At 39.8% G+C, this 12,812-nt stretch overlaps 1 protein-coding gene across 7 annotated transcripts in view; it reads right to left on the bottom strand.

The window, feature by feature from the left end:
- Nucleotides 1-12,812, bottom strand: part of LOC122874839 (septin-7-like) — a 53,721-nt gene that overhangs the window by 11,391 nt on the left and 29,518 nt on the right. For 4 of the 7 annotated variants that reach the window (XM_044193261.1, XM_044193259.1, XM_044193260.1 and 1 more), the window contains exons 4-9: nucleotides 12,210-12,310; nucleotides 11,949-12,083; nucleotides 7,064-7,181; nucleotides 6,490-6,582; nucleotides 5,579-5,675; nucleotides 1,471-1,482 (exon numbers count right to left, since the gene is read on the bottom strand). In XM_044193261.1, coding sequence (XP_044049196.1) covers nucleotides 1,471-1,482; nucleotides 5,579-5,675; nucleotides 6,490-6,582; nucleotides 7,064-7,181; nucleotides 11,949-12,083; nucleotides 12,210-12,310 — 556 coding nt within the window. The remainder of the gene's footprint in view (nucleotides 1-1,470; nucleotides 1,483-5,578; nucleotides 5,676-6,489; nucleotides 6,583-7,063; nucleotides 7,182-11,948; nucleotides 12,084-12,209; nucleotides 12,311-12,812) is intronic. The other 3 variants (XM_044193263.1, XM_044193265.1, XM_044193264.1) reach the window with 1 other exon arrangement.

Raw genomic sequence — 12,812 nt, 5'->3', positions numbered from 1 at the left:
TGACTGACAATAAGACCAGAGACTAAATATTCCTGAGGTATAAGGAATATCTTAAAAATGACTTATGGAGTGAGACGGTGAAGCATCTTGGTTTATGTAGTGGGTTTTTCTCTGGTGCAGCGTGGTTCGTCTTTCCCTTTGGTGGGGATGGATCAATGAGGATTTTTGTGTGTGTGATGTACTGCACACTGTCACACTTAGTGTTGCAACTAGCAATATCTAAAAAGTGTGAAAAAGAAAAACCTTTGCAGCTCTAAAGCTTAGCGCAGTAATTTAAAGTGATAGTTGACAGTTTTGTTCGACAGATTGGTAAGATTTACATTAGAGCCCAACAGATACTGGATTTTTAAGGCTGACACTGAGATTTGAGAGTAAAACAAATCTAATTCTGACATATCTGCTGATATTTACTATTTAACATTAATACATTAAATATTTTTGATATGGATCCCTTAAATTTGTGATTTATGATCAAGACATGTAGAGAGCGAGCCATTTTACCATTTTAACATTTTCTAAAAACTTGTCAGTGCTCTCTGGTGGACAAACTATGTAATGACAACAAGGTTTCAAAATTACCTCAACATACAGTATATTTGGGATTTCTCTACCACAATTTCTTATTACTTATCGGCTAACATATACGCCATTACCAATGTATCTGTGAGAAACTAAAATCAGCCGATATCAGTCATGCTAATATGTAAGTAAGGCTCTAATTTACAACAGGTGATATAAGGATGAAAACTGTGTACTTCGAAATGCCAAGTTGTAGATAGTGAACAACATGGAGAATAGGAGATTGTATAATGACACTGCTGTTCAGTGAATGGATTTGTGGTTGCTTTCTTTAAGTATTTGTTAAAATAAACCAAGGCTATTGAGACACTACCATACCAAACATAATTTATGTGCAGAATCACATGTGGTGTGTATAGTCCAAGTATCATTCAAGAGCAAACCTAAAAAATAAAAATCAGCTACATTGAGTTATTGATATTTAATCTGTAAAATATAAGAATCTCAATTATATACTATAGTAACAATTGCCACTAGAATCTTTTTATAAAAGTGAAGTCTTCTTACTGTGGCCAGTGCTCACTGTAGAGGCCTATTCAGCATGGTGTCTGATAAGTGTTAGCAAAGAGCGCTGGGACCTACATGCTACTGAGAACACATGAATGATTTTGGTGTCTCTTGTATTTCAAAATATAATATGAAGTCCATGTTCTTCATTGTTTTCAAATGTTTCCAAAATATGGTGTATTTCAGTACTTAGAAAAGTTTGATAAGTATTCAGCCCAAGTCTGATTAGAGCATTGGTTTGACCATCAGCCTAATGATGAGACAGCACAGCAACAGAAAAGTGGAGGGAAAGGAGGGATGGAGAGTTTGGGGGACACTCTGAGGGAGGAGGAGGAGTAGGGGAAAAAATGAGGCTGAAATAAAGTGAAAGATGGTTTGGTTTACCAAAAATGCCCTCTGTCAGTCATGGAAAAGAATAGACCAAGAAAAAAGAAAAAAAGAGAGAAAAAGAATGGAAAAAGTGAAAGACTGATAAACGGTCAACCACAGAGCAACAAATGACTTTATATAAAGATATATACAGTAAATCATCTTTCAGAGGAAAACCAACACACCAGTAGTAAAAGAGAGCAACAACACTTCATCGTGGCTAATGGTGAGAGAGTGGCAGTCTCTCATGTTGGTTGGGTCAGTCAGTCGGTGCTTGCTGCCATACTGAAACAACATATCCCATAATACACTATCCTCCTTTTCCAGAATCCCTATCAGGGTCAAGACCAACACTACCAAAAGGACTGTGTGCATGTGAGTTTGTTTGCATTGAGGGGAAGACGGTTGGGTGTATAAGGAAACAATGTAATAACTGTCAGATAACTTCACACTTGTCAAAATGTAACAATATCTTTATGAACATGTTGCACTCATTAATTTCCCAATTCCAAGACAAAAAAAGATAGTAAACCCTTGAGAAGGAGCTGCCGAACCAAACAACATACAGTGCGAGGGATCAGCAGTTACGTGTGCAGCAAGCATTTTGTCACTGGTCAAATATCCAGATGGCAGTTTTAGGCTAACTATATTTCTGTAAGTTAAGCTAAAGCATTTTGACAGTATGCAACTTGTGTTATAGTGGACTATGGATAAACCAGAAAGCTATGCAGTATTATGTTTGCAAGTGCTTTAGCTAACTACAGTAGCATTTCTCCAAGAAAACCAATGTAAGGACAGGGGACACTGAGATACACCGACAAAATTGAGTTGGTCAATATACCTTTTCCTCTCTGGTAGACATAGAGTGCTAAAATAATCCTTTGATATGCTGAAATCTAATGTTTATAGCTAGCTACAGGCATTTTGTTGCGTTTCAGCCCTGGGTTGCATATTGTGGCGCCGATTGTTTTCCCCTCCGGTGGGCGTGGTTTTCAGAGTATGACGCGTTGTGCTCTGGTCTCCATCTAATTTAATGTGGAGGTTCTTTCTATGTATGTGTAATGTGTGTATGTATGTGTAATACATAAATAATTATATAATCAAATTGAATTCAGAATTGAATGAACACATCTCAGACTGAAAATCAGCAACAACTGAGCATTGTAAGCTTCCTACAGGGAGATCTTATGGCAGGGCTGTTGGTAGTTTAGGTTGGCTGTTGTCATAATAACATTTTCTTTTTTAACATTTTGTTTCGGTTCTGAAACAGGTCTACAGGAAACTTTGGATACTGCTACAAAGGAGAGGGAGGACCTGCAGCTGTGGAGGCCAGCCATTATTAACCACCTGTACTGGACTGCAGCTTCTACTCTATGTGATCGTGAACCATGTTCAGAACATCCATGAACACGGCACGCTGGAACCAGGTACAACATACCTTGTACACTATGTGGCTGAAAATAATTAGTGGTCCAATCATTAGTGGTGCTGGTTGGTGTTTGGTCTATTTTGCTACCAGTGCACTCCAGCCATAAAATATTGTGGTGGTTAATGTCCCAGATTGTGCTTGCGTTGTTATTTTATAAAGAGATGCAACACACCAAATCTTGGACTGCAGTAAATTACAAGTAATTTTGTAGAGTAAAAATGATGTTTTGAAAAATGTGTTAAATTCTCCAGCTCGATCATGTATGAAGAATAATTTTTTAACCGCCATTTTCAGGATAAATGTTGTGTTATACAAATCACAAAACATTATAACCCTCGTGAAGATAGAATTTATTGCTGGGCTGTTGTATTGGACTGCATTAGTTTTAGCTTGGTGTACCTAAGAAACTGCAACTAAGCATTTGAATATTCTGTTCCGTCAACAGCTAATGGTACTATTTAACCACAGGGTGGCAGCGTTGTCTCATCACGTCACACAATACAAGAAAAATGTTACAAATTATTTATATGTTGTCTCTACTTCTGGGTTTATTCACATATGTACAATGTGTGAACGGCAGCCCTTCATTTCAACCATGATTGCAGCTGAGAGGTTGCTGTGATGGTGAGGTGTGTTATATTATATAAATATTTTTTCCTTTCCCCGGCATATGCATCGGCCCTCATGGTGTCTGACAGAGAGATTCTCCAGGTCACCAAGGCTCTACAAGAGAGAAGTGCTGTCGTGTCCTCCACTGCACCTGCCCAGGATACCAAGGAGGAGGCAGTTGGCCTGAATCTCGCACGGCGTTCACGATTTAACGCAGGACATCAATGTGAAACCAGCACAGATGTTTTGGTTCCCAGTTTTCAGGTTGAGATTATTATAAGACAAGACAAAGTCAGATCAGTCCTACAATTCATATTCATATTATCCTCGGCCAAAGACATACTCAGTCACATTGGTTTATTTTTATTTAAAAACCTGGTAAGAGAGATTTAATGAAATCTGTTAAACAATTAGGCCATGGCCAAGGATCGAGTGACTCGTTTTCAAGTTTTCTCAACATTGCAAGAGAGCATTTTGAACATTTTCAGTCTTTACTTTTCTTATTGTACAAAAATGGTCTGTGTGTATTCTGATGTAGAGCCAAATGCTAATTAAAACATTTTCTATTAATAGAATATTGTGGATTGTACAGATTTAGTTGGAAGTATGCTCTCTGAGTGCTTTCTTATTTTAAATGGGTCAATTGGTATATTTTTCTTTTGACCATATACATTTGGTACATCCACATACATATTTTAAAAAGTTCTAATCTTGTGTTTTGGTGTTAGTTTAACTGCCAGTTATGTTCCCCGTGTTCAACAGTCCTCGTCACTGCCAACCCTCCTTTCAGGCATACAGACTCAAAAACTGAAAAAGGGACAGCTGCCAGTCATTGCGAACTGATCCTCGAAAATGGAGACTCAACGACTCAAAAGGCGTTCAGCAGCACGACGTGGGAAAGTTTGAAAAAGTTCGACTTTATGCAAACATCCACTGTCAGGTGTACAACTGCACTCATTTTCCCCCTGGAAACAGTAGTATAAAGGTTTAAACAAGCTCTTAGTCATGGTCCTCAGCTTCTAAATTGTCTTGTATAGCTCTAACACTGTACCTGGACTTCAACAAGAAAACGAAAAATGGCAGCCTGACTGACCAGTAGGAGTTTCTATTGTAATAACAAGGGCATGATAACTCACTGGCTTCCCAGCTGTCAACACTGCCAATTGTTATTTCATGGGGCCAAGCCTGAGGCACCGTGTGGGATCTTAAACCACGGCCCCTGTGGTGGGTGAGGGGTTTGTCTTCTGTGGATGCTTCTTAAATGAGATGGAATTAAATCCATTAACATTTATTGTCCCCCATAAATCAAGTTCTCTAAGCTAGCAGAGCAAAAGACGGCCAATGCAGAAGCATCTTGAATAAATATTTCTTGGACAAAGGTTACCAGAATTTCAAGACAGGGAGTGTAGAGCTAACTATTTGTTAAAATATACAAAACTACCCTTCAACTATTGCCTGAATTTTCATGGTCACACTTTGCTTGTGATTCAAAAACAAAAATGAGGCCAAGCTGAGACTTGGCATTACCTATTTAACGTGATGGTTCTAAAATTAATCTATTTTAAGACGAATTCTATGAAGCTCCAGCAGGAGTTTTACAATCATGCTGTGCTATGTGGCAGTAAAGCACTTATTTTTTACTTTAAAAGGTTGCATTTGTTTATCAACTAATTTCCAGCCGAGAATACATTTTGACAAGTCATTGTATTACCTGGTAGTTAATACATTCAGTGGATACAGGGGGTCACTGTGGAAAACATGCACTATGTCCCACACTCCGAGGGATATCATGCCTCATTCATCATGATAGAGATAATACTGTGACTGCAGGACATTCTCAAACACGTCAACCTTCAAACGCCAGCATTCTTCAGCCTCTCTCACACATCTGTTATTGTCTGACCATGGCGCAATGATGGATCAAATGTCTTTCTTGAAAACTGACCAAAAATAAAAAATGCTTAATCGTTGCCCCTCGTGAAGTGTGCACACTTCTTTTCTAGTTCATTTTCTAGACTCTTGCAGTTTGGACACAAAATGGAAGCCGTGTCCTTCCTCTCTGGCAGTGGACCTGAGTGAACCTACCTTCTGCCACGCCCCATGGGTACTGGCGACCTCTGACCTTCTTGCCGTTCACCTCGATTACCACATTGCTGCCGACCACCGCCAGTGGCATCTTCTCCTGGAGTGGAAAGACAAACTTTTCTTTTACTGCGAACAAACTGCTGCATCCAGCTCTTTCTGAACATCTGCTCCCTGCTGTTTGAAAGACTGTTCTTCGACGTTTGATTGGTCACTTCCTGTGGCAACTGCCCATGCCTGACGTCACAGGGTTTGGGTTAGGACACTCATGTCTGCTGACATGTTTATTAATATTTTATTTTACATTAAAACTCCCGTCTTGTCTAAGTGCAGTGGACTGACAGTGAGAGAAATGTCTTAGACTCAGATTTACATATTTTTAAAGGCTCGGTCACACCAAAAAGTGGCACAGTAAAATGTATCCACGTGTCCTCGCAAAATAGGTGGGGCTATAGGTGGTAATGTAGGGACTACTTGCAAGGCTAGTTAATTAACTACTGTGGCTGGCAAGCTAACCGCTAACACACTAGCAAGCCGGGAACATGCTAGTACTAGTCATAGTTAGCATTTTGTTCTCAGGATTGTACACCACTCCATTCAATAAAGAGTTATTGAAGAGGTAGTTGAAGTGTTGACGAGAGGTTGAAGTGTCAGTTACTGGGGCAGAGTTACATGGACCACAATCCTTAGTGAAAGTTCTTCACTGAGCTTGTCTATAAAGCTGGTGATCAGTTATGCAATTAGGCTGCCAGGCATGCAGGAATGGGATGGAGGCAGCTGCAGGGGTTGGATACTGACCAAAGGACATACTGACCGTTGGCTGTCTGCGAATATTCATCTGTCTTCCTGCTGAGATCAATCAGAAGTCCTTAAATCAAGTTTTAAATGACTAAAAAGACTGTGTGGTCCTTTACCTTGATCTTTCGGATGAGCTTGTTGTCCTCGTCATCCTCTGTGTCTGGGAATTCATATATTTTGATTTTGTGCTCCTGTATCTCTTTCATTATCTGACGAAGGGAGAAAGTAATCAGAATAAAGGTAACGTGTACACACTATGAGCCTGCATACATATGTAGCTCAAAAAGGATTTTAATTTCTCTTTTGGGTTTACAATCCTTGTACACTTAAGTGAATAAGCATAAAAAATCTAATTATTCCCTGTTTTTCTGGGAGTTAGAATGATACCACTTTCATGTCTATGTGAAGTATAGAGCCAGGCTAGCTGTTTTCACCTGCTTCCAGTCTTTATGCTGAGCTAGGCTAATTGCCTCTTAGCTCCAGCTCCATACGTGATGCACAGAAATAAGAGTGATATCGATCTTCTCATCTAAGTCATAAGTAATAAGCATACTTCCCAAAATGTCTACTATTGCTTTATATGTATATTCTGCTTGTAGTAAGTACATTAAAACACACATGTGACAAATTGTTTATCTGTTCACTTGTATCATCACATCCCACTGATGTGACACATATATACACAAATACCTGTTTTTTAAAAAGCTGGCACTCCTCGGGGGTCAGAGTGTCGGCTTTTGCAATAAGAGGGATGACGTTGACTTTGTCATGGAGTCTCTTCATGAACTCGATGTCCAGCGGCTTCAGACTGAAGGACAGATAGAAAGAAAACCGTAAGAACTACAAGCACCTGTTTGTTCAAAATTTGACCAAAATCAACAAAAAGTCAACAGAAGTCTATTCATTTTCTTTACAGCTGAGCAACACCTGACCATATACTCAACAGGTTTATCATAATACAACAGCACACAGCTAAACCAGCCCTGTCAGGCAGGGTGACACATAATGTCACAATGTCTGTGAATGAAGAATTCATTTACAAAAATTAATCTATAGAAAATGCCACGGTGGGCTTCCTCAGCGCATGGCTTTTCAAATGAAATGCAGTTCAGAGGGTCACCAGCAGAGGGACAACCAAAACCATACTTGACATGTAGCCCACAGCAAAGACACAATGAAGCCAGTTGAGTGTGACTGACTTTTTGTCTTATGTGTTCTTCTTCTGTGGTGACAACTGATGGTTTTGTCTTGCTGGGCTGATGAGGGATTGTCTTTGTAATACTCCCATAGGCTCCATCTCTGTCTGAATGACAAGTGGGACTCGTATTCAGTTGTGTGGCCAGAAACAGAGCTCTGGTCCGGCATGAAGTTGGTGGGCTGTCTGCAAGTGTGGGCAGTATATGTGGAAAGTGAGTATGTACTGCATAATGGGAGAAAATTATGTAAAAAAGTAACTGTACATGGTTGAATACTTTTATCCAGTTGTTCCCACATGAATGAAATTATCATTATTTATGTACATTCAAATGATGATGTGTGTAATGAGTAAAGGGGATGTTGAGGTACTCATTCCAGGAATGCAGAAATACAAAAAGGGCAACAAAACAGCTGTTGAGTGGTTCACTAGTTCACAGAGGGACACAGAGGCAGAGTGTGTGTATGAACTATTTGGTAAGAACGGGGTCAGGCTTGTGTTTAATGCAGCATCAGAGGAGTCCTGGAGTGAATGTGGTCCCAGTAGAAACAGGAGTCAGAGTGTCTGGTCTAAGCAGGGGGAGACTTGAGGACTGCAGGAGATACTGACTGTCAAGGCACTGTGATGTTATTCCTTTCAGTGTTTCAGTAAATCATAAATCATCTCTACACACTGACAATGATTTATAAAAGTAGCAGCACTCACTGCTGGTTGTACTCACTGTTCTCCCTTTGGTAACTTGGGTTATAAAACATCACCGACAGGCTAAGCTCGGAAACATGAGCCTGCAGTTTACTTCTAACGCAGGATTTATAGGTTTTAAAATTTTACAACCACTTCAGTGACATTTGGAAGCTGTTGCAGAAGACTTGAAGGTGTAAACAGTCTGCTTAGAAACTATATTCTGGCAAATTCCTATAGAGTGACAGGAAAAGCACAATTACCTGATAATATAACTAACATTTAGTGACTTGTCAGTGTTTGAATTTATATCAACAATCCTGGAATACAAGAGTGGAGCATGCCACAGCCATTTATTGACATTTACAGAGAAGCATAATAAACTGACTTTCAAACTCTATTGCACACTTACTAAACTTATCGCACTGTGTAAAGCTGGGCAGAAACTTAACAGTTTTATTAAATGGACAGCATGGTCTGTTTGTTTGTTTCAGCCTAGTTCAGTTTTAGGTCCCTTTAAGACACGCACCTCCTTATGTAAATGTGATGGCACTTTAATATGTTGGTCTCATGTCTGAATAAGTGCTGAGTCACTTCCAACATGGTACAAGTCTGAATTGAATGCTGTCAAATAAACAAAGACTGCAGCAGCACACGGTTAAACAGAAAAATTAAAGGGATGTCTAAATTCACAGTATCATCTTCTATGTTCACAGAAAATTATGATTTTAAGTTGTTAAAATTCATATTAGTCTATAAAAATCTTTTCTCCCTTTGCGGAGCGGGGCAAAAGTGGTTAAAACAAGTCTAAGAGCCATGCTACAGCCATGCTAGCTAGTCTCTGTGAGGCTACACAGCAGTGCTTTGAGCTAAACGGTAACATCAGCATGCCAACATGCCCATAATGGCAATGCTAACATGCTAATGTTTGCTAATTAGCACTAAACACAAAGTACAGCTGAGGCTGATGGGAATGTCATTAGTAAAGAATAAAAAAATTTGACCTGATGATGGTGCTGGATGAAACATTAAGGAATCATTAAAGTTATTACAATTCATTCTGAGTGGGCGTGAATATCGGCACCTCATTTCATGTCAATCCATCCAATAGGACGGTGTAGTCCCTCATTCGTCCAGGAATGTTCCATCGTAGAAAAGGTTTCAGTCGTAGTCATCTGGACAATGTTTTCAGAATCAAGACGTTTCAGCTCCCATCTGGAAGTCATTCTCAATTTTGAAAAATGGTCTGAGAACTCAGAAAGTTAAGCTAAAATGTAGCTTGTTGTGTCCAGATGACTACGACTGAAACCTTTTCTACAATCCATCCAATAGTTATCAAGATATTTCAGTCTGGACCAAAATAGTGGGCAGACCAAACCGACCGACCAGCATTACCATCCCTTGAGCCAAGCAGCTAGCGTGGCTAAAAATCCCTCCTCAAACACTTACAATACTCTAGAAATGTAAAGTGTATTAACTATAAATGCTTTTTTAGACACATTTTCTCTCAGGTATTGTTCCTATTCTTGTACCTGGCTAAATGTGACATTGAATATCAGATTTCATACACTTTTCTGGCTGGTACTATTAAAAGTTTGCACACCGCACATACGACTCATCTCTGCAGATTTAAACAACCCAGGGAAGATATAGATCCATGTAGATCAAATTTAGCCATCACTAAGCCTGAGTGGATGGATGGATTTTGGGTTATGTGCAAACAGAGCTCCACATTTAAAACCAGGCTGGTGCTGTAGCTATATTGAGAAACAGGGAATGTTTCAGTGATGCCAAGTGAACACACACACACCATCTGAGACACTGCAAGATGAGAGAAGACAGAGTGTGTTTGTCTGAGATGAGAGGCCTGCCTCAGTGAGCTGCTCCGAGCCTCCTCTCTGATTGGGTGATTCAGTGATGGAGAGCAGAACTCTACTGAGCATGAGCAGAACTGGGTTATATAACCTTTGTGGGTCACAAACACTAGCTGGCACAGACACACACACTCTCTTTTGCTTGAGCTTCAGCTTGCATAGCCGGTAGCAGATAGGAAGCAGGATGGAAAGGTAGACTTTCCCTCAAAGTAGGGGTTTCCAGGGCAAAGAAAGGTCACAGGTTTTCATCTCACTTAACAAAGCATCTATTGATTTCACTGATTGGCACAGCACTGTCATTTGGACCAGTACAGAAGAATGTTGGTTAGTGTTAGTTAATAACACCTTTGAATACAAATAGACTCGCAAAGGGAGCATCTTGACCAGAACAAAACCATCCTCCCACTTACCAACTGCTGCTTCTAAAATGCTGGCTTCAGATTATCTTACTTCACCTGGTTGGAACTATGATACTGTGTGAAATTATAGCCTTGGAAGAAACTTAAAGCTGCTATGAGCAATATTTTATTTTAACAATGGATCAAATGACTGTTCTAATGTGAAAGGGGTCACTCATAGTGACTGACCCACAGAGAATTATCACCCGACTCTGCAGTTAACCCCAGCATTTTAGTGTCTTTCAGTTGATTGTTTTGGTTTTTTACTGCCCATTACAAATAAGCGCTAACAAACGCACTGTGCACTACCTGCTAGTGCTGTCAAAATTGGCCAAAAATGACATTCGAATATCTATTTTTGCACATTATGTCCATAAGATGGCAATACAACGAGAGACATAACTACTTATAGGTATATTTGTTTCAACATAAACATGTCTTTTAAAAAGATGTACATACCTACACTTTACAAAATAAAGAAATAATGTTTGGGTCGAGTTCTGGACATCAGGCGATGCTCATTTGGGTGCTTATTTTCGAGATGTGCCCTCGGATTGGTAGTGCTCAAATAGTAGGCTAACTGTAGCTTGCATACAACTTTAAGGTTTCAAGGTTCCACAATTTTGCCGTCTATTAACCAAAATCCGAATCTCAACTAGACGCCGGGTCATGTTTTTCTAGAAGTTATTTGAATGTATAAAACAACTTAAAGCCCACCGGGTCACCAGCTTGAGCTAGTTCAAAGCTGCTTAGAACTCGCATACAAATAAAATAGTTTAAACTTTTGTCAAAATTGACATGCTACACATCGTGAGATCAGTTAGATTCGCCAATGTCTAAATACTCGAGATTGATTCCTCACTGTTATGTTTCAACAGGAAATACATCACATCAAGGAGACATTGATACAAGTCATGGGACTTGAGACCACCTGCAAATTTTTTAATATCGATTTTTAATGGCAATATTTTTTTAATCTGTCTTCAAGGCAGCCACGAAATTCCAGGTATTTACCGAACTCCTCTCAACATGATTCATCCTGAGGTGTTCAGTGAGGTATTGATTGGGTATTAGCATTAGCCACAGTGCACCACATTTATTAAAAAGGTATCATGGATGAAACACTATTGATTGCTGAAGCCCTCCTACGTGAAGACCCTGCCATTTAATATACAATGTCTAATGCAATTGTGTACTTTTTTTGTATTTGGCAAGTGTCATTCTATTCCTTCTGAAAAGGAGCAATTTTGTTTGAAATCAGCTTGAATAGGCATTTGGCACAAAAGGTATACGAAGGGGAATGCAACCATAGGAACACTGACAGCATTAGTGTCATGTCTATAGCATTTTATCTCATTATTGCCTCTCACCTTACTTCATGTTTCATCTACCTCATCTTTTTAAAGCTTCATCTCATGCAGACCTACCCATGTCCAGAGGGCGCGATAAAGTATAGGCAGCAGTGGACTCTGTTGTCTGGCATGGATCTGCGGTTCACCCTCGACTCTGCATTCAGGAAGTCCTCGCACTTACTGTCAATGTAGTTTATGACAGGCTGCCAACTGGGAAGATGGAGAAAAGTCATCAGCCAGAGAAATTGGATAATAAAGAACATGTGATCATTTGGGAGGATCTAACTATGCACAAGTTTATGTGGGAAAAACCCCGATTCTGCCAGCACTCCTCACCAATTACTGTTGTCCACTGCATCTCCAAACCCTGGTGTATCAACAATGGTGAGTGTCAGTTGGACCCCTCCTTCCTTAATCAGCACTTTGGACTGCTCCACCTGAAACACACCAACATTCACACCATTTAGTACACTAATGGTTGGAATCAAACCTATGCCTTACATTTAAATCCTAGTTGTTGCAGCGTTCCAATAATCTGTGATAATATGTATTTGTATGGATTCAACATTTTGTAAATGCAATTCAGACTACAATTTGGCAACACCAATGTGCCCACACACACTGGCCTACATGTTTAATAATGTGACACTATCTTCTCCCACTCAGGGCACTGAGATACATCATCGCACTATAAGTGCACCCACACAGCCTGCTGGGAGATTCAGAGATACCAGTATCTGCTGTTTGTATGTGTGAGGAATCTCAAACTGTAGGTAAGGGATGGACTATTACCACTTCCTCACTATACAGAGTACTGATTCCATCCTAAACTTTAACTCCTGAATGAAACTAATCCTGGAACTGACATAAGGCGGCAAAGTCGAACTTCTTAAAGAGCAGCTTCACGCTAAATCTTGTATGGAGGGAAAGCACTGCTGC

This window comes from Siniperca chuatsi, linkage group LG4, assembly GCF_020085105.1.
Source record: "Siniperca chuatsi isolate FFG_IHB_CAS linkage group LG4, ASM2008510v1, whole genome shotgun sequence".
Taxonomy (NCBI): Eukaryota; Metazoa; Chordata; class Actinopteri; order Centrarchiformes; family Sinipercidae; genus Siniperca; species Siniperca chuatsi.
Note: the sequence above shows the minus strand (reverse complement) of the source record. Positions and strands in the feature narration are given on the sequence as shown.